Source organism: Kogia breviceps, chromosome 2 (assembly GCF_026419965.1).
Source record: "Kogia breviceps isolate mKogBre1 chromosome 2, mKogBre1 haplotype 1, whole genome shotgun sequence".
Classification (NCBI taxonomy): domain Eukaryota; kingdom Metazoa; phylum Chordata; class Mammalia; order Artiodactyla; family Physeteridae; genus Kogia; species Kogia breviceps.
The window spans coordinates 17270579-17293055 of NC_081311.1; the positions used below are offsets into that span (position 1 = coordinate 17270579).

The 22477-nt window shown below is 46.4% G+C and overlaps 2 protein-coding genes across 37 annotated transcripts in view; both read right to left on the bottom strand.

Annotated features, from left to right (window-relative positions):
• Positions 1–22477, bottom strand: part of TCF7L2 (transcription factor 7 like 2) — a 201853-nt gene that overhangs the window by 117306 nt on the left and 62070 nt on the right. For all 36 annotated transcript variants that reach the window (XM_067024660.1, XM_059052221.2, XM_059052204.2 and 33 more), the window contains one exon: positions 6508–6609. In XM_067024660.1, coding sequence (XP_066880761.1) covers positions 6508–6609 — 102 coding nt within the window. The remainder of the gene's footprint in view (positions 1–6507; positions 6610–22477) is intronic.
• The window catches only part of VTI1A (vesicle transport through interaction with t-SNAREs 1A), a 561291-nt gene that overhangs the window by 9461 nt on the left and 529353 nt on the right, over positions 1–22477 (bottom strand). The gene's annotated exons all lie outside the window — the stretch shown is intronic.

The window sequence follows — 22477 nt, forward strand, 5'->3', positions numbered from 1 at the left end:
CCATTTCATATTGCCACACTGCTTTGTGGGGTCAGGAAACCTAGAATCTTAATCTCTCTGAAAAAGACAACTCAGGGACTTCCCTGGCAGTCTAGTGGTTGGGACCCGGCGCTTTCACTACCGTGGCCTGGGTTCAATCCCTGGTCTGGGAACTGAGATCCTGCAAGCCGCGAGGTGTGGACAGAAACCAAAGAAAGACAACTCATTCAGCTGTACTTCGATTAAAACAAGAGAGACATCTCTTGAACTGAGTAGACATTTTCCCAAAGAAGGTACATGAAATATACCAATAGGTACACAAGTAAACGCTCAACATCACAAATCATCCGGGAGACGCAAATCAAAATGACAAAGAATTAATCACCTCACAGCTGTTAGGATGGCTATCATCAAACGACAAGAGATGAGGACGCGGACGTTTTTCCAGCCAGAAAAAGGAATGTTATGCACTGTGAGTGGGAATGTAAACTGATGCAGCCGTTACGGAAAACAGCATGGAGGCTCCTCAAAAAAAACTTAAAAATGGAACTACCATATGATCCAGCAAACCTACTTCTGGGTACATATACAAAAGAAACAAAAACAGGATCTCAAAGAGATATCTGCACTCCCGTGTTCACTGCAGCATTACTCACAATAGCCAAGATGTGGAAACAAGCTAAGTGGCCATCAGCTGATAAACACGGATAAAGAAAATGTGTTACCTGTATAGAGTGGAATATCATTCAGCCATGAGAAAGAAGGAAATTCTGCCATTTGTGACAACAGGGATGGACCCTGAAGGCGTTATGCTAAGTGACATAAGTCAGACAGAGAAAGACAAATACTGCATGGTATCACTTATGAGTGGAATCTTAAAAAGCCAAACTCGGGCTTCCCTGGTGGCGCAGTGGTTGAGAGTCCGCCTGCCGATGCAAGGGACGCGGGTTCGTGCCCCGGTCCGGGAAGATCCCACGTGCCGCGGAGCGACTGAGCCCGTGAGCCATGGCCGCTGCGCCTGCGCGTCCGGAGCCTGTGCTCCGCGGCGGGAGAGGCCACAACAGTGAGAGGCCCGCGTACCGCAAAAAAAAAAAAAGCCGAACTCACAGAAACAGAGAGAAGTCCAGTGGTGGCTACCAAGGACCCAGGGGTGGGGGAAATGGGGAGATGTTGGTCAGAAAGTACAAACTTCTAGTTACGAAATGAAGTAAGTTCTGGGAACCTAAGGTACAGCCTGAAGATTATAATTAACAATACTGTACCATATACTTGAAAGCTGCTAAGAGAGCACATCTTTAATATTGTCACTACAAAAAAGAAACGGTAATTATGTAACGGGATGGGGCTTTAGCTATGCCGTGGAGGTAGTTATTTTATAAAATATATGTGTATCAAATCAACATGCTGTACACCTTAAATTCACACACTGTCATATGCCAGTGATATCTCAATGGAGCTGGAATAAACAAAATAAAAATTAAAAAATTAAATTATTTCTCCCTCACTGACAACACTGAATCCATCAGCAGTTCTACTGATGGTCCGCCTCCAAATGTGTCCACTTCACCTTCTCCACTACCAGCAGCTTAGCACGAGCCAAAAACCCCCAGTGGTTTCCCACAGTGGCTAGGAAGCGCCAAGTCCTCACCATACCCTACCCAGGCCACTGTCCCTGTGCTTCTATGACCAGCAGCCAGCACAGCTAAGCTCTCTTCTCTTTAGGACCTTCATACATGTTTTTCCTCCTGCCTGGAATGTAGGCCCACCTCCCATCCCTTCACCTGGCCAACTCCAACCGATCCTTCAAATCTCATTTTAAATACCATTTCCTGAGGGGACAGTCCCGGCCCGTAATCCTCAGCAGCTTCTCAGTGAACATCCCATCTCCTTGATCATACACCCTCACGGGCCCAGTACCCCTCACGGCACCTGGCACAGAGAGAGCCTCCCGCACAGGTAGGGGCTGCGATGGTTTTGCTGGACCTCAGCGTCTAGGACAGAGCCTCCTATCACATACTAACTGCCACCAAGCATCTGGCAGAACAGGACAGGATACAATCCAAGTCAAATAACACACCGAAACATACGCTTGTATTTAATAACCAAGAGGATGCTCTCAAAGTAATTTTTTGTTATTACCTGCAAGTCAGCTCCCCTGCACTCCGCCCCCAAACTCTTCAGAAACAACAGTGAAAGATTCAGCATGCCCTCTGAGCTTGAAAACGCTCAACTCAAACAGCAGACACCCTGTCTGAGGTCCTACCATTGTACATTTCGTAAGAGCTTTCCCGCTCTCTCTCAGCATTCAAGCAATAACAACCAAAAAAAAGAGAGTTAGTTACACACTCCAGTCTGGCGGGCTTTGCTCCTCGGGATTCAGACAGCTTTCTCATCACACACCTGCATGCTCATTACACAACAAAACACACAAGATCCAGAACCGCTAGAAATCCACCCCAAGGTAAAACTCCACGCCAACTTCAAGAGGAAACCCCCAAGACACAACGGTAGGAACTTTGAAGTCTTTTGCCATTTTATAAGATACATACTATACCAAAATACCACCATTTTTGGTACAGAATCTTTTTTTGCTGGGTACAAAGGAAATTAAATGAAAGTCTTTGCATAGCAAAGACACCGGGGGTGGGGGGGTGGGGTGTCCGGGGAGGGGCTCCTCACAGGGGCCCTGGAGGTGGGTTAGTCAAGACTCAGACACCACCACGTAGCCCAGTCCAGCTGCTTGGCACTCATTTTGGAAGAGGGAAAAAAAAAAGAGGCAAAGAATTTAAAATATAAATTTTAAAAAACCAGAGAAAGAAACATGAGCGAGTTCTATGAATTAGAATACAAACTCGGGAGGCTGAAGAGGAGAGAGTATACTGGCACTTGTGACTTTAGGACGTCCATGAATTTCTGGGGGAATCGGGGGGAAAGGGAAATCCAAGAAGAGGGAGAGAGAGACAAATCTGTGGTAGAAATTCCTATTTTTTGGCTAGCCAAAACAAAAAAATTTTTAAATCATCATCCTGGCGGAATAATTTCTACTCTCTTCTGAGCACAGATTAGGAACCACTGGATTATAATAAACAAGATGCTGTATCAGTTACAGGAACTAAACTTTGTGGGGCTTGCTTCTTAATATAAATATTATTTGATCGATTGAACTCCACTTGTTAAGAACATTTAATCCACACATTCATTTCTTTACAATGTGGTAACCCACATACCACATGAGAAAAAAAATCCAATCAGATTAAAGTATGCCAACAAGATGCTTTAAATTTCCATCTGAAAATTCTACCCCCATGGGTACCAGGGAAAGTTATTTTCTTAGCAACCTGTGATAGCTATAGTCTCTGTAATGGTTAGTAACAAACACTGGACACTTCTCTAGTTTCAAAATAAAACATTAGAAATAATTATGAAACTGCCTGGCCCAGAAATTACAATAAATCCAAATTTCGGAGAAACTAGGAAGCAATCCTCAGGCAATTATTTTGAAACAGGTCTGATGAAACACTGTGATGTGACAACATTTTATTCAAAAGAATAAAAAACAAAAAGTGAGGAAGAGCCCAGTGTCTCGAGAAAAGTTAGCCTCCATCAGAGACTCTGAAGGAGAACCAGAGTCTTTCGGCCAATGTTGAGCTAGACAGAGACCCGAATGGTATATCAGCCACAATCCAGAATGCCCCCTGTATAAATACAGATACACTGTACCTGCCAAGCTGGTCTGGGTCGACACTTTGCCCTACGTCCAGTGAAAAGGTATCATAAATTTATACTCCCAAGGTATGTGTACAACTCCTCAATCCCCCCAAACTACACGTGACCCCGAGATCAGCAACCTCCAGACTTTGTTCCCCCGCTATGCTCCCATTCTCCCTTTTCCAACTCCCTTCCCACCTCCACACCCCCTCCATCAGCCCTGGTGTCAGGTGAAGACTGCAGAAATGTACAATTACAGGGCTGACTCATATAACCAAAGACACCGTTCAGCTGCCACAAGCCTTAAGTATTTTCACGAATTCAGTTTCCTTTTTGTCCAAGTTCATGGCTTCCCTCTCCAGCTCCCAGAGTCCACCCTCCACCACCGCCCCACAACCTCTGTGCAGTGCCACCCCCCAGGTCCCCAGGAGCAGAAGAGAATGCACAGAAGATGGGGTTACAGCTGCCCGCTGCGGCTCCTTGGGACAGGGGTCGCCATCAGAGCGCTGGCGAAGGCTCCACAGTGGTTGCTGTGGTCGGCATGCCTCCCCATCAACAGCAGAGGAAAAGGGAACCCACGTCCCTTCACTACGCCCCCTGCCAAAGTCCACATCAGCTCTGGAAAAATGTTTCACCAACTCCCTGATCGGTAATTTACACACGAGAAAACAAAGTGCTTAAGGCCTAAGTTGCGGCAACTGCCTTTATGGGATCTGAGGGGCGGGGTGGGATGAGGGAGGGAGGGCAGTCATCTACCTCTCTCCAAATGGACAAACCCCATTCCTGCGGGGGGGAGTGGGGGAGGGGTAACGCTTGCCAGCCTAGAGGTGGCTCGCCTCCAGGCCACACCCAAGCGGGGCTGGGGCCGGGGCTGCGGCCACTCGGAACCACTTCTAAGAATTGCATCTTCTCCCCAGACTCAAGAGAGAAAACGTCTCCAAGTGATTTTAAAGATAGTGTCCCTTCCCTGTGCCTCCAAAAAAAAGAAAAAGAAAAAAGAAAAACAACAACAACAAAAAAACCCCATGTGGGTGAGTCCTGCCCAGCATTTCCAAAAGCAGAAAAATAAATTTCAAACCTAGACCCCCACTGGGAAATTCAGGGAGGCAGGAAAAGTGAAACAGACCGGCTTCCTTATTGTCCCCTCAAGGACTTGTAAACCAATCTTTATGTATTGTTAAAATATTTTTTTACATGGCATTCATTTTTCTGGGAGAAACCTGCATGAGAACCCCAAGTCAACAACTTCTTTATGCCTATGACACCGTCCCTGATAATGAGCCAATTTAGAGAAAGCAAAACAGAACCAGCCACGGAAAGTTACTTTCAACTCCCTTAGGAGGGAACAGTAAAGGAGAGCAGAGAACTGGGCCCAGTTCCCGTTTTCTGGCCGCTAACTCAGCGTGTGACTTTGGGCAATTCACTTAAGGCATCTCTGGACCCGTTTCCTTCTCTGAGAGCAGGTAGGGCCTAGCTGATCTAAGGTTACTTTCCAGCCCTGAAATCTCAGCATTATGAGAGCACGTGTAATTATGAGCATCTGTTTTATTGTGGGGTTGAAGGAAGGAAGAAGCTTCCGGAAAATGTCAACCTTCTTTCTACGTGCCTCATTTACAATATAAGAATTCGTAAGACCTTTTCACAAATGATGACTCAAAGAAGTGGTTTTATGGAAGTAAATTACTTTGTGATATATACACACATACATATATATTTAATATTCATATAACAGAGGCAAAATTCATTAAATAATATATATTCGATTATAGCAAGGTACAAAATAAGGAGGCAGTTAGCCTGAAACTTGACACAATGTATCTTAAGATTTTTCTACTTAAGAAAATTATTTTGCCATTTTTAGAAATCCAAAGTTAACACAGAGGCAAAATTAATGGATAACATTTTGTGATACTTAAATAAAAAACACATGAATTGTTTTGTGCTTTGCAGAATTCTACCTGTCACAGATTCATTATAAAAATGTCTTCCATTAATTATTTCAAAAGCATGAAGTCCAACTCATGATATAAATATATAGAAGAGCATATTCTAATAAGGCTGAGCTATCTTCTCAAGAGGTTCATTTATCAATTCCACTTTCAGAGCCTATAAAATCCTAAGAAAGTGCATTAAAAATATATGTAGACACATATTTGATGTTGTTGTCTCTTAGTAGTACAAACAAATGTTTTCTGTATTAAACCCACACGCTTTCAAAGCCATGGATGTACCGATTAAATTTAAGCCTTTCCAAGTTCATTTGTACTCTACGTTTACAGTCAAGCAGCCCAGACAAAAATTTTCTAATGTCAGTCTAGATTGTTCCTTTCCAAGAATTAGGATAAATTGGTGAGTGTTTTGCTTGGGCCGGTGGGGGGCGGTGCAGGGGATAAGACTGGAAAGTCTCAAATCCAGGCTTTCCCTTTCGAGGTGCCTAATTCTCTGCTCTGCAACTCACCTCCCCTAAATGACTTTTTCAGGAAAGATTTGGGGTATCATATTTTTTTAATTTTGCTTTAATACCATTTCCAGTCTTCCCCACACCATGGTGACTGTGCCCTATAAAGTGGAATCCACCAAGCTAGATTCTAACCCAATACTAGGAGAAAAGGGTGGTGGGAACATTTCCAGGTAGATACCAATCATTAAGGTCCAATAGCAGAAAACAAGTACCTTCTAGATATAAACCATATCCAAGAATATGCCCCAAAAAACTATTTTTAAAGAAAGAAAAACTGATAAAACAAGGCCTGTTATCAACAAAAGAGCATTTGACCTCCCCGCAATAAAGGAAGCAAATGCCTCTGTAAGGTCACTTACAACAATGTGTGCCGGCGACGGAGAACGGGCATCCTTGAGGGCTTGTCTGCTCTGGAGGGTCCCCGCCTGGACATCAAGCAGTGGCCATTTCATCTGAAGATACTGGAGGGAGCAAACAAAAAGAACATGGAAAATGAATTTAGAAAAGAAATGCAAAACAGCTACCATGACACATGGATCAGAAACTGCAATACTTAGAAGCGTGCAGATCTCGACACCAAAAACACTTGAAAGCATGCAAATTGACAGCAACATCAATGACAACAGAAAACTCATACAACACCGACAGGTTCTTCCTCAGAGTTCATGTTCAACAGGTACAAGCAGAGGACATCAATATTATTAGCAATTAGTTTTGTCTTTACATTCAAACTGCAGGGTGGCCTCAGATAAAATGATGCCATTAATACTACTCATTTGGAGAAGACCAGTAGGGAGAGAGGAGAGAGAAGAAGAGACGGGACACATCTCTTCTGAAGGAAGAAAGCAAATGGAGCCGCAAACCAGAGGTGCCCTGGGAGACCATCAATTCCGAATCTGCTCTTTGAACAACCTTCATTTCTAAAATGCCATCATCCTTCACTTTCAAGAAAGCTGAGTATATACATGCAGCTGTCCTTTACTAGAAGCTACCTGAGTAAGGTGAGGATGGAATTCCTCATCCAACCCCAAAGCTTATAAAACAAAAATATTTCTTTGTGAAGAGATGCACAGACAGGGCATGATGCAATTTCTACACTCATCTCAAAAGGCCAAAGAAATTCTTAACACACAGGTGTACCACAGAGAGAAACATAAAGGTATACGCCAAATGGGTCCTTCTCTACCCTTCTCCGAGGTAGAAAATGAACACGTGGCACAAGAGCAAGAGAGCTACTTCCGTCCAAAGTGATACCTCAGCTTTCAGAGAACAATCTGCTCATCGTGCAGATCGGGGAAACTGAGGGAAGGCGGCCTATCCGGTCACAGAGATATTTAGCACGTGTATAAGCAACTCCCAGATTTTGACTTCTGTTGGTGACATTATACCAGTTTCATGTCACAACCAAACAAAACTCAGACACGATGCTAAGATTTTAACGAGGACATCAACACTAGCCTTTGTACCTCCCAAGGCCAACTGATGAAGGCGCCATCTAGATCTTTCCAGCGGCTAGTTTTATGACTAATTCCACAGAAAACTTACTTGAGGAACACGGGTTATAGCTTGCCTCGTGCACAGCCTTCTTGTGAAGCATCATGGAAAGACAAAGATGTGTTCCTTCAGAGAACCTAGGCACACGTGAGGGGGGGGCCAGCTCCCCAGAGGTAAGTCAAGACAGAATGTGGTGAAGCTCTGACAGAGACTCAGGGGACGTGCTCAGGGAAGGCCTGGAGAGAAGGTGGCATTTCTGAGAAAAGAGACTGAGGCAGGCTGCACACAGTAGGACTTTTCAAGTCAGAAGGATTCAGACAGAAAGAAAAAGGACGGCAAAAGGCCGTCCAGAAAGAAAGGTTTGCTCCACCCCCAAATGAAATGAAGAGCTAAAACCATCCACAAGCTTTTTTCCATGGGTTCCTCCAAGACACGACTATTCCGGCCAATTAAAACCAAACTCAGTGATACCTAAAGCAGGAAGACCTGACCCACGAGCTACCTGCCAAACTGCACGGTTGTTTTCCCAACCTAGATCTAGACAGGGTTGGAGCGACTTCTGCCACTTCAGAACTTTTATCTAGAAGGCTCCTGCGGTGAGGAAACCTGGTTACGAGTTCTGGAAACTCATCACAAGACCTTCCAATTTCTCATCTCTAAACTGAAGGAGTTGGCCTAGCTGTGAAGGGGATGGGTGAGGGGCACCAAGGGACCTGTAGGATTCTGGGACCCCAGACAGGAAATGTCAGCAGGCACCCCCCACCCCCCAGTGACCCTTTTAATCAAACCATTTCCAAATATTTGTCCAGAAGCAACATCATCCCAAATTAAGAGACACTGAAGTAAATGTTTCCACGGTCTCCCTCAGCCCTAAAACCCGAGCCGGCGGGCTATGGGAGTCTAGTCTGCCCTGTCTCACCCTTACTTCTTTCCATTCTCACTCGCCATGTAAACATAAGGGCCTCATTGGTCAAAACCACTCGATAGGGTCATTTCCTTGAGGCCAACCAAAATGGACACCCGGCAACACTCATCTCTTCATCACATGAAAACCTGGGAAGAAACATGACAAGCTGAGTCACCACACACCTACACCTCCCTCTGTCCTCAGTGGTGAGGGTTAGATTCATGGACAAGCTTTCGTCTTTGGCCATCTGCAAACCCGAGTTGGTTGTCTCCAAATACGAGCTCCCCAGAATGAGGAGATTTAGGCTTCGTGGAAGGTGACAGGCCCGCCCTGAGGACCCCACCCAAAAATGATCATACCCATAATGCAATATTAATGCGGAGACTTATAATTCTTACTTCACATAAAAGCTTCATTGTGTGCCAGAGCCAATCTCCGCAGGCTACCTGCACCACATATTTTTATGAGCCTACATTTCAGCACTCCGAGCCTACAATACACATAATTTTCAATTATGTTAGGGCAGCCCAGGATCACTGCCTATATAACATTACTGGTTGGAGGAAATGAGACTCGGCCCTGCTGCCCAGAGAGAGCTAACCAAATCCAGATGGTGGGGAAGACGGCCCCCGCCCGGCCGACTCGCAGCGATCCCGCAGTAACAGCCTCAACCTCTCTGTCCCACTGCAACTCGATCCCACAGAACCGCTGGGTCCCCGCAAATCTGTGCCCGTCCCTTGGGCCTTGACTGGCCCTCAAGCTGACAAGGTTCCTTTTGGGGAAAGAAGTATCAGGCCAGGATTTTTTAAAGGAAGTTATTAACCTCCTGCAAAAGTGATGGGTTTCCCAGGTTCCTTCATCTTCTACAATTGGTCCTTATTAATAGGGAAAATAAATAAATAAAGGGAAGAAAAAGGAAATTAGGTACTATTATAGCCCAGAGGAAAATCTTTTCCTTCCTGGAGACGTTTAGCAGCAGGAAATTCTCTTCTGTTGGGTCCTAAAGGAAGACCTGAAGGAGGGGGCATCTCGGATTTATGAAAGGGCTGGATCACCACACCACATTTTCCCAACAGTTCAACTTCGGTTTTATATCCTTTTGGGGAAGGAGGAAAAAAAGTTCCCACCATCCCACTATAAAAGCAACACTGGGCTCCAGGCTCCCTTCTTTTTAGGCTGCTCAATGTGGAAATTATGAATTGCCTACAAAAACATTAAACTTTTCAACAAACTGCAATCAAATGGGGCTGTGGGAATTCCTGCACTGAAAACTGTTGAAATGGAGTCTACTCAACTTTCATTTGTAAAAATAAATAAATAAGTAAATAGGGTCATCTTGGCTTAAGCATTTCATCCTTTGTTTCATAATAATGTTCTGCTCAAGGACCACTACGGTTCCCCCCACCCCGGTCATATTTTATGACACATCTCAGGAAGCTTAAGTTAAGCTTTGGACCTGTGGGCAAAGTTTTCAATATATACACCACCAATGGCCTGAAATGAATCAAGGTGGTTTAAAGGCCTGTTGAATTGTCAGCAAAAAAGAAGAAGGTATGTAGCTCTAATTTCTCCTACTCCACCTTCCCCAATAAAAAAGGAAAAAGAAACGCAAATGGGGAGGGTCTTCCAAGTCAGAAGCCCCCTCCAAGATCTACGTTCCTGGTGATCGGCAAGTGCTCAAGTGGGCCTGACAGGACCTGCTCCCCCAAAGGCACCCCCATCTCCATGAGTCCCATTTCTGTGACAAGGATGGCGAGGAGGGGCTGCTGGGAGGTCTTTATACAAATGTATTTATTATCTAAACACACAGGACAACTCAAAAGAACAACAACGATGATGCTAATGAAGTTGCCCAGAAACCCCACATCCTTTTTTTTTTTTTTTTTTTTTAAATTTTTAATTTTTTATTTATTTTGTGCTAGGCGGGCCTCTCACTGTTGTGGCCTCTCCTGTTGTGGAGCACAGGCTCCGGACACGCAGGCTCAGCGGCCATGACTCACGGGCCCAGCCGCTCCGCAGCACGTGGGATCCTCCCGGACCGGGGCATGAACCCGTGTCCCCTGCATCGGCAGGCGGATTCTCAACCACTGCGCCACCAGGGAAGCCCCCACATCCTTGATACAACACCAAGGCAGCTTTCATTCACTCCCTTCCATAGATGGACGGCACGGGGAGACCACCCCCTTATTTGCTCAGAGCAGGGTTGGCAAATTTTTCTGTTAAGAGCCCGATAGTAAATAAGCTTTGTAGCCCACACCATCTCTGTCCCAACTACTCGACTCTGCTGTTCTAACACAAAAGCCACCTCAGGCAATACACGTATGCATTATGTCATGGCTGTGTTCCAAAACCTTTATTTACAGATGCTGATATGTGAACGTCCTATGATTTCCCTGGGTCAGGAAATACGTATTCCCCTCTTGATATTTTTAACCATTTAAAAATAATGAAGGGGCTTCCCTGGTGGCGCAGTGGCTGGGAGTCCGCCTGCAAATGCAGGGAACACGGGTTCAAGCCCTGGTCCGGGAAGATCCCACATGCCACGGAGCAACTAAACCCGTGTGCCACAACTACTGAGCCTGCGCTCTAAAGCCTGCGAGCCACAACTACTGAAGCCCGCGTGCCTAGAGCCCGTGCTCTGCAACAAGAGAAGCCACCACGGTGAGAAGCCTGCGCAATGCAATGAAGAGTAGCCCCTGCTCGCCGTGGCTGGAGGGGACCCATGCGCAGCGGCGAAGACCCAGTGCAGCCAAAAATAAATAAATAAATTTATTTTAATAATAATAATAATAATGAAAACCGTTCTCAGCTCACAGGCTGTACAGAAACCGGCGGCAGGCGGGACACCTTTGACCCGTGGGCCACAATTTGCCATCCCTGGCTTAGGGACTGAATGTGTAGCTACCTGAATCATGTCAGACAGAACCCATTCCTTCACTGGGTCTTAAATCCAGACAGCCACACACCATCACATAGAAAAGCATGTTCACTGGCCCAAAAGCAACCCTTTGGATGGAATTGTCATTGGCAAACTCAAGTTTGAGGGCAAAAGCTTGGAAAAGAATCCGAGCTCTCTGGCCACGACTCCCAGTCGCAAGGTCTAACCACTAGAACACAGACTCAACGGAAATAACCATCCCTTCTTCCAAAATGGAAGTTTGAAAATCCCTGAGCAATTCTAACGGGAAAAGGTTCGCGTGTCCAAAAGTTCTCATCCACTTCCCGGGAGACACTAGCAACGCATCACGTGTCAGGGAGTCGCCACAGAAGAGCATCAGGCGGGGGCTTCCCTGGTGGCGCAATGGTTAAAAATCCGCCTGCCAATGCAGGGGACACGGGTTCGAGCCCTGGGCCGGGAAGATCCCACATACCGCGGAGCAAGCAACTAAGCCCGTGCACCACTACTGAGCCTGCGCTCTAGAGCCCACGAGCCACAACTACTTTAGCCCGCGTGCCGCAACTACTGAAGCCCGCGCGCCTAGAGCCCGTGCTCCGCAACAAGAGAAGCCACCGCAATGAGAAGTCCATGTACCGCAACGAAGAGTAGCCCCCGCTACTCGCCAAAACTAGAGAAAGCCCGCACACGGCAGTGAAGACCCAACGCACCCCAAAATAAAAATAAATAAAATAAATAAATTTATTTTTAAAAAAAGAAGAGCATCTGGCAGAAATTCCGCAGGTCAGGGGTGACGTGCCCCGGATGCTTTGGGATCAACTTTCTAGGTTCCGAAGCTCCTCTCTTGCAGAACTCCTTCACACGTTGCATCGCTGGAATTAAGCCCACACTGTGCCAGCCCTGTTTGCCACCGACAGATGGCATTACCCCCCGGCTTGGGCAAATGCTGGATTCAGGGTGGGAAAAGGGGCACCGTGGGGCCTGAACAGACTGTTCAATGGAGATGAAACCAGTCTCTTCTGGAAAACAGCCCCAGAGAAGGCCTATCACCCAGAAAAGGGCTGATTTTTAAACTTTGAAGGCCTTGCTCCCCTTCCCAGCCTGATATGCATTCTCTACCTAAATACAAACACGCCTACAACAAAACAACCTCTTCAATCCAAGCTATTTCTCAGTAGGGGTGCTTTTTCCTAGGAAAATCCATTTTACAAGAATTCAAATTAATTGGAAACCATCCTCATGGTAGATTTGGACCGCAAGGGCTTCCTAACTCACCAGTGCCAGAAAGCTGTACAAGTTGTGTTTCTTATAAAATGGAAAGTAAATACTCTGCCTAAACACCCCATACTGAGAGAACTGCCAGCCACGGCCTATCACGTACAAATTCATTCACCCTTCCTCCCTTGCGATGTAACTGGCTCCCACCTTCCCCCCGGCAGGCTCATCAACTCTAGTACAAAACTTTACTCTGGAAGGGGTGAAGCCATGCTTAAGTTCACATCACTGAACTTTACAAAAGAAAAGGGTACCAGAAGCCCCCTCATCCTAAGAGGAAAATAGGAAAACTTAGTAAGTGAGACAACAGGAAGCCAAATAGTAACACTGACGGCACATACACACTTCTTCAGGAGCTCATGTTATGAGGCTCACCCCCTAATACACATCTACACACTTAGGTCTGTTAAAGAACAGGCTTGGCTGTCGCTTTCTAAACCTTTTTCATTTCTCAGAACTGGAAGATGGAAAATCCAGCCCATCTTCTATCAATAAATAATTTGCCCTGGGGATCAGGGACCCCCAATTTACCCAGCATGGTTGAAATATAAGAAGCTGTGGTTAATTTAATACTCTAAAACATACAGGTACCAACAGGTTTCCAAAAGTTAGCAGTGATCACATATACCAAGTAGCAGAAACTCCATGAGACCATTTCAGAAGGCTCCAGAATCCTGCAGGATCATCAGGGGCCACAATTATAAAACTTGTTTGATCAATTTTCCTACAGATGCAGAGGGCATAGGGGATTAGGTTGCTTTGTCCTAGGTTAAAACATAGTCCAGTAATTTCTTCTTTGGAAAATCCACTGAGAACCTACGATAGAGGTTCTGGTTAAAGAGGCATTATTTGCCTATGAAGCATGACTGCACAGAAGAAGCAAATTCAGGAACATATGGTTTCTGCTGCTTGGGATTTAGCATAAGTGAGTATATACTCTAGTTACCTAGGAAAAGAAAACCAAAGACCTCAGAAGGCTCAACTTGGAGAAGGAAAAAGCTACAGAAAAAGTTCAGTAAGATGTTAAGATTGATTCTCTCTCTCTCTCTCTCTCCCTCTCTCCCTCCCTCCCTCCCTCCCTCAATGAAACCAACATAATAGGAACTTTGAAACTTTCTCCTCAAAGTCACTACCCCCTTTCTCAACAGAAAAAGAATACGGGAAAAGGGCAAGGGGGCGGGGGAGGGAACAGGCAATCAAGGCATCTGTGCAAAACAACAATTTAATAGCTTTTTTATTCTCTATCTCTATGGGTTGGTTGGTATAAAATTTTTTTTTTAATTGAAGTATAGTTGATTTACAACATGTTAGTTTCTGGTGCATAGCAAAGTGATTCTGTGTGCGTGTGTGTGTGTGTATATATTCTTTTCCAGCTTCTTTTCCATTATAGGCTATTACAATATATTGATATAGTTCCCTGTACCATACAGGAGGTCCCTGTTGTTTGTTTTATACATAGTAATGCATATCTGTTAATCCCAAACTCCTAATTGATCCCTCCCCACCCCTTTCCCCTTTGATAACCATAAATTTTCTATGTCTGTGAGTCTATTTCTGTTTAGTAAATAAGCTCACTTGTATCATTTCTTTAGCTTCCACATATAAGTGATATCACATGCTATTTGTCTTTCTGTCTGACTCACGTCACTTAGTATGATCATCTCTAGGTTTATAAGATTTTTAAATGAAGTCCTTACAGTTAACCTTTTTGCTCTTAATCCTAACAACTAAAGGGTCCTAATAGTATCACTTCACATTCAGAGAGTATTTACAGTTCATAACCACATCCACAACAAGCCTACGAAGTAAAGAGTCAGGCAGGTACAACCCACATTTGACAAGGAGGGCACTAGGGCCAGCACAGCAGCCCTGGCCTGCCTGAGGTCCACGGTGCACAGGGCTCCAAGTCACCAGCATGTTTTGACTTCACCCTGACGTAATTTACAACTCCCCTCCACCTTCCTTGGGTTTCTTATCAACTAACCGTGAGGCATCCTCACCTGAACTCTAACCAGGGATCAGTGTCTCAAAGGGCATGGCTAAGGGAACGCCTCACAGTGTCCCCAAAGGGATCCTTTTCCATCATCCACCATCTCTCTCTTCTCCCCCCACAGGTCACTGGGAAAACATTCACCTGTTTTCCTCCAAGGCCACCAAAAAATTATTTCTACCAGAGCTCCCGAGGACAGTAAGGTAGTAAGGGAGAAACAAAGCAAAACAAGCAAATAACAAACAAAGAAACGAACAAAATCCAATAACCAAAACTTGGGACTCACTGTTTTCTTTACCTCGCCAACTATTCAACAGCCAGGTCCCTGAGATATTTTTGCATTCGCCAGGTCAGTGGTTTTGCAGGAAGGTTATGGGATAGCAGCTCATGGAAGCAAAAGCTGTAAAGTTTGTCACTTGGCCCTTCCTCTCAAACCCAGATGGGGCCCCTTAGACTGGGGCAAGGCCTTCCTTCCACTCTCCAGATAAAGTCAACCTGAAAATTACGACTGACTGTGTGCTCCTGGAAGTAGCACATTGGGAGAAAGAGTCTGGAAACCTAGCTTCCAGGCCCAGCTCTGCTGCTAGCTGGGTAATCACTTCAATTTCACTTCTTCCCTGGGCAACCTCTTCCCCACTCCGGGCCTAAGTCTATAGTAGGAAATTGGGAACATGACCTCAAAAACCCCCTCTGCTCTAACGCACGCATTCCTGCAGCATTTACAAAGCATACGCTCAGCATCCAGTGTGGACTACATATTCTTTGGCCTAGAAAAGTCATCTAAGACCCAGCCAATAAGCCAGTAAGTTAATGAGTGGTACAAAAGGACTAACACAAGAGAGATAAGAGACACATCATGAAACAAGATTTCGTTCCCGACCGTGACATGGTCCCAGGCTTCCCAACCACACTGGTTTGTTTAGAGAGAGACTTTTCTCCTGACCCACTGCACGCCTGCTTAATCAAACTATCTGGGACAGGGCCCAGGGGTCTGTATAGTCTTTTTCCCAACTTGCCACGTGACTCTGATGATCGGTCATTAGCATAAATGATCAGTGCTGGGGCAGCATCAATGAAGAGTCCTTTGAGTCTAGGCAGATTCCACCCTGCTTTCTCAAAGCCTCTTTCAAACCTCTAAATTGATTGTCACATCCCTTTTTTAAGAGGTCAATGCAGATAATCTCCAAACCCATTTTATTTATTTATTTTTTTTTTTATTTTTTTATTTTTTTTTTACGGTGCGCGGGCCTCTCACTGTTGTGGCCTCTCCCGTTGCGGAGCACAGGCTCCGGACGCGCAGGCGCAGCGGCCATGGCTCACGGGCTTAGTTGCTCCGCGGCATGTGGGATCTTCCCGGACCAGGGCACGAACCCGTGTCTCCTGCATCGGCAGGCGGATTCTCAACCACTGCGCCACCAGGGAAGCCCCAAACCCATTTTAAAAGAGGAGAAAGTGAGGCAGATAGAAATTAAGTGACTTAGCCATGCGGTTACTAGGGATTCTGAACCAGAATGTAGAGTTTTGGTATTTTCAGGCCAGAATTGAGGGGAATGGGCAATGGGGGTCCCCCAGAAGAGGGCAGAGAAGATGCACAGGAGGGGAAAGCGTGCAGCCACCACCCCTACACAGAGAGCCAGCAGGAAACCTGCCTTAGAGACAGGGTGTCCCCCTGTCGTGACCAAAAGCTCCCCCCCCACTCGCCATCTCACACTCTTCAGGCAGCTTCAAGATTGAGTTCCCCACAGAAAGGCTGTGGATTCCAAGAAATGTCAGCCCTGCTATAAACACCCATGTCTCTGAGCCATGTCTAGTGGACATGAAGCCACTAGAAGAAAGGAGAGGAGGAGCCCTGGTCTCCCCCATCTTCGCTCAAGCAGGTCGCCTGGTCCCCAGCCTCCAGGCAGGGCAGCCCCAGCCCGTTCCCCACAGCCCCCCAGACGGTGGCTGACAAACAATGAAGGCTCACATGCCAATGTAGGGACTTCACATTAAGAGACAAACCAGAGACAGCCCAACTTTAGGCAGAGAAACATTTACAATCTTCTCATTTTTCAAGTCAAACTTGCGGTCACCACATTTTTTCTTACTGCTTCTTATAAAAAGGCCCAGTACAGTCCGGTTAATTGAAGTGCTTTGGTTACCACCTGCTCCCCTACGAGCATGCTGAGGTGGATGCAAGCACCTCAAGACCAGGAGAAGAAGTTCGAATTCGTTGAACGGCTCAGGGTCCAAGGGTGGGCATCAGGGGAGCTTAGAATATGGCGCACATTGAGAGAAGGGCACACCAACTCTCTCCGGACCGATGGATAAACAAAATGTGGTGTAGCCACGCGGTGGAAGATTACTTGGCGATAAAAAAGAATGAGGGGACTTCCCTGGTGGCGCAGTGGTTGAGAGTCCGCCTGCCAATGCAGGGGACGCGGGTTCGAGCCCCGGTCCGGGAAGATCCCACATGCCGTGGAGCAACTGGGCCCGTGAGCCCCAGCTACTGAGCCTGCGCGTCTGGAGCCCGTGCTCCGCAACGAGAGAGGCCGCGATGAAGAGTGGCCCCCACTCGCCGCGACTGGAGAAAGCCCTCGCCCAGAAATAAATAAATAAATAAATAGCAAAAAACAAAGTCAACCTGGTATTTAAAAAAAAAAAAAAAAACCACACAAATGAATACTGACTCATGCTCCAACGTGGATGACCCTTGAAAATATGCTAACGTAAAGAAGGCAGACACAAAAAAGGTCACGTACGGTATGATGCCTTCTATACGAAATATCCAGAATAGGCAAACCCATAGGGACAGAGAGTAAATTAGCGATTGGCAGGCAGTAGAGGGATGGAGGATTAGGGGGTGACCACTAGTGGGTACAGAGTTTCTTTCTGGGGTGATGAGAACGTCCTGGAAATAGCGATGATGTTTGCACAGCCTTATGAATATACTAAAAACCCACTCAATTGTATACTTTAAATGAGTAAGTTTTACGGTGTGTGAATTAGATCTGTTTTTTCAATGAATTACAAAAAAAAGTCACTTGATGGTTTTCACACTCGTTTCAGAGACAAGTGGGGTAGGAGAGAACACACGTGTATACATGGACCCCACCCATAATGCCTAAAGAGGAACCCCAAAACAGGTGAACCTCTTCTTTTTCTAAAAAAAAAGCAAACCCTCCAAAGTTTCTTGGGAAACAATTTCCAAATGTGATTTTGGCAGGCGTTGGATCTTGGGGAAGGAATGTTACCATGGTAGGTGAACAAGACTTCGTGAGAAACGGAAAGAGCATGGGATACCCTGGATTCGAAGTGCCGGTGAAGAACGTGGGACTGAGGAACAGAAGTGTGTGCTAACTGTTTCAAGGCCCGAGGCTAAAAACAAATAGAGCAGAGCAGATGAGTCAACAGAACCACAGGGAGTTCAGAGACCTGAACGCTACCGTCCATCCTTCGCTGTCCTGTGACCTCGGGCAGCTCCGGGTGGTTTCTGCACCTCAGTTTCTCCATCCAAAAAATGGGCATATGGAATTGCTTGTCTAAAATCTCCTGACCGACCTCTCCACCATCCTTCCGAACTCAAAGGATAAATGGTGTAAATGAAGGAAGGGAAAAGAATTACATAAGATTCAAGAGACTTAAGATATGCTATTTTTTCCTCCAACTGCACCGAGGATTTAAAAGCCAGAAGAGTTACACGTCTACCGGCTAAACTGTTAGAGACGTAGCCAATCAGATGACCTTTGAGAGAGGTACGGAAGCCAGAGAGTAACAGGGTCCTGACGACCCAGAAGGGTTATTTTAAATGCATGCATGATCCGATCTCAGCAGATATTAAAATCAAGAACGCTAAAAAATTCCTTCCTTTCTCCACGGCCGGGAGCTCTCGAGACTTGGATTTTTCTGATATGGGGCCTCCTCCCTATTCTGTATTTCTTCCCCCCGCCCCGTTCCATGACAACGAGAGACAGCGGCAGTCTTGGCAACCAAGAAGCAACCAATGAACATGCTTTTAGTCAAGTTCACGTAGGAACCAAATGCAAGACAGACCTCAGCTCCAGTCCTCAGACTCCAACTGAAACCGTGAGGCAGGCTGCGTTCCTTCTTTATTTTTTTTTCCCCCTCTTGTCACATCTGAAAGAGGTCAGTGGCTCCAGCAAGGTCTCCCTGTCCGAATTTTTATTGTCCAATTCTAGCTGTGACAGCATGTGGAGACACTTCGTAATGTGACACCCAGGAAGCCGAAAGGTCAAGCAGCGGTGCTGGTTAATTTTGCTTGGGGAGGAACAAACCCCTGAGCCAGGGGGAAGATTTAGTGAGGCTGACCTTCTGGAGGCCCCCCGACCCCCCTGCACACAAGTCTTGCTGCCTCAGCCAGAAGCAGCCTGCCACTCAAGTATCATCTTGCTGTAACAAATTACTCCTAACCCAGGATTATGGCTCTTTCCAAATCCCTCCTAGAGAGCAAGGAAATAAACATTCTCTCCCAGGACTCAGCCCCAGTTGTTTCTCCTGTTGGTAATCCTCGTCTCTATTTGCTGCTCCTACAAGCCCTCGTCTGGGAGGTCTTCGAGACCATTCCGGCCCACTCTCCTTTCAGACATGGGCTGAATGTCTCAATTGTCCATTAAGCACAGTAAAAGATGAAGGCAGGCTTTCTGTCCGGAGGAGCCTCACACAATAGTTCCGTTTGCCCACACACTTCTCGTCCGCCAGCGGACTCCACTGGCCTAATCCCAGTCGCTCAAGGAAGTCCACACCCCACATTCCTTCCTCACGTTCCAGAGGGACGAGTGAGGACAGGTCGCCGTCAAGCCGCTCTGCTCCAACTCCACAGCACTGCAGAGAAAGAAGCAGGGCTGCCCCCATGGGACAGCATACCACTGGGGGGTAGGATCAATGGGGGGGGGGGGGAGAGAGAAAGATCTAGAAAGAAGAGGCAAGACAGCAGGCTGCAGGCAGGAGGAACTGCCTCTGACCCCAGCCTGTGGCTTCCTCTAATAAACTACCAGGAGATATTTCTAGCACAATCACCTCATTTGGGGAAGGAAATACAGTTCTGTCCACTTCCAAAGACTCCTGTGAGATCCTGGGATACTCCGGGCACTTGGGACGGAGAGGGCTCTTTTGTGTTTTTAATTGTACACAGCGAGAGACCAGAATATGCCAGGAAGCAAAGGGCAGAACAATGGATGTTACAATCAAAGTGGGTGATTTGAAGAGATAGGGATCTCGGGGTTATTTTACAGAGACTTTCTCCCTGGAGAGAGAGATCGGTTGACAGTGTACTTACTCTCTGACACACTACGGGCTGGGAGAGAAACTTTCCAAAATAACCCAAAGCCACTGAAGAGACAGAAATACTCACATCAAAAATCCAGACAACAGAGAAAGACAAATAAAATATCATATCACTTCTATGTGGAATCTTTAAAAAAATGATACAAATGAACTTATTTACAAAACAGAAACAGCCCCACAGACTTGAAAACAAACTTAGGGTTACCAAGGGGGAAAGGTGGAGGGAGGGATAAATTAGGAGTTTGGGATTAACATATACACACTACTATCTATAAAATAGATCATCAACAAGGACCTACTGTACAGCACCTACTCAATAATCTGTAATAACCTATTTGGGAAAAGAATCTGAAAAAGAATGGATGTATGTATATGCATAACTGAATCACTTTGCTGTACACCTGAAACTAACACAACACTGTAAATCAACTATACTCTAATATAAAATAGAAATTAAATTTAAAAATAAAAAAGGAACGCCAGGTAAAGAAACGGAGTTAGGTGTGACACAACTCTTCCTGAGTTGAGCGCCACATTCACCCTCCCATGTGTCAGTCAGCCCAAGCTGACCACCCCCCCTTTGCCCAACAGGGCCACTGTGCCTCCCTAAACCAACTTGTTCTCTGCTTTTGTGGTTTCAGGCTTTAAAAGAACTTGGCTGGGGAAGGAGCAGTAACGATCTAAGCTAACCACTTAGCTCATTAGTATGTCATCTGAACAGGCAAAATCAATTCCAACAGCATCAAGTTTGGTTATTCCCTCCCCCAAAGGTCTGCACTATTAATAGCAAGAAAGTTTCCCAGGCTTCAGTTTATTTGCAATCCCAACCAGGCATCTGGCCATCTCCACTTTAAGAGCTCCCAGAAATGTGAGAGAAGGAACTTCAGGTCTTGGTCTTTGAACAGCAGCAAAGACACAGGAGGCAGGCTGAACTTAAAGATTTCAGGTCAAAGAGGGCTTGATCCCCAGAAAGGGCTGGCTACCTCTACCCATCCTACCAGCTCCTGTGCTCTCTCTCTTCCAGCCTGAGCTAACCCTGCGAACAGAAGTCACCACCTTATCTCCCCACCGTGGAGTCAGCTGACAGAAGCTTCCAGAGGAAGCAGCTTGGTTCAAAATAAACTTAAGGGCTTCCCTGGTGGCACAGTGGTTAAGAATCTGCCTGCTAATGCCAGGGACACGGGTTCGAGCCCTGGTCCGGGAAGCTCCCACGTACCGCGGAGCAACTAAGCCCGTGCGCCACAACTACCGAACCTGCGCTCTAGAGCACGCGAGCCACAACTACTGAGCCCGCGTGCTGCAACTACTGAAGCCCGTGTGCCTAGAGCCCGTGCTCCACAACAAAGAGTAGCCCCCGCTCCCAGCAACTAGAGAGAGCCCACGTGCAGCAACGAAGACCTAACGCAGCCAAAAGTATTAATTAATTAAAAATTAAACTAAATTAAAAATAAATAAATAAACTTAAAACCTCACTAATTCAGACCAGCTGAATGTTAACAGCACAGGCCCAGGAGCTGGAATGCCTGGGTTCAAATCCAGCATCTGCGGCTTAGTACTTCTAGGGCCTTGGACAAATGGCTTCACCTCTCTATGCCTCCTGACCCTTGCCTGCAAAGTGAAGATAATAACAGTACCTCCCTCTTAGGACAGGTATGAGTGATGGGTCATGCACCACTACAGCTACACCCATTTGATGTATGAGATAGAAGGCCAATGGGGTTCATGCTTATGAAGCACGCAATCTCACTGCAGAGAGTAAAGAAGGAGAAAAGAGAAGCGTGCGCTTTGTGTAGTAAATGCAGGAAGTCAACAGACAGAGAGGCTGGTCGAGTTGGGTGCCTGATGAACAAACCGGCTGATAATGGCACGCCATTACTGTCTACACGCAAACGGGAAAGTGAGAAATGGTTCACTCGAAGTATTTAAAACATATTCCTCTTCCTGTCTTTACGTACCCTGGCGAAGGACTTCGCCTTGAGCATTCAACCCCAGCTGTCTAAATTTCCCCATGCCCCAAGGAGGGGAAGCCAAGTTCACGAGGCCACGCTCAGTCTCCGTTCAAGTACAGGTGACTAACCAGTCGTCCCATCTGAAAGGCCTTCTGGAGTCTGCCCAACTCGCTCTGCAGGCACGGGGCGGGGGAGGAGGGCACACAGCGAATCACACGCTGCCACAAACGGAGAGGAAAACACGAATCCAGCAAACTCTCTTGAATAACAGTTCACGCTACGCCTTAAATGCCCAAGTGCCCCAGGAGCCTTGTTCTTGTCTCCCCGAAGTCCCCTTGCTCCCTTTCCTTTGGACCACTGAGCCCCCACTGGGTTAATCGAATCTACTACTGTGAGGACCTAAAGCAGCAAAACAGGGGTCATGGGGCCTGCATGCGCTCAGACCAAGTTCCCAGATCACATGCAGAGGCAGCTCAGACCGGAGTTCAAACCCCAGCTCCGTAACTCTGATCACTCACCGAAGTATGTACTGAGT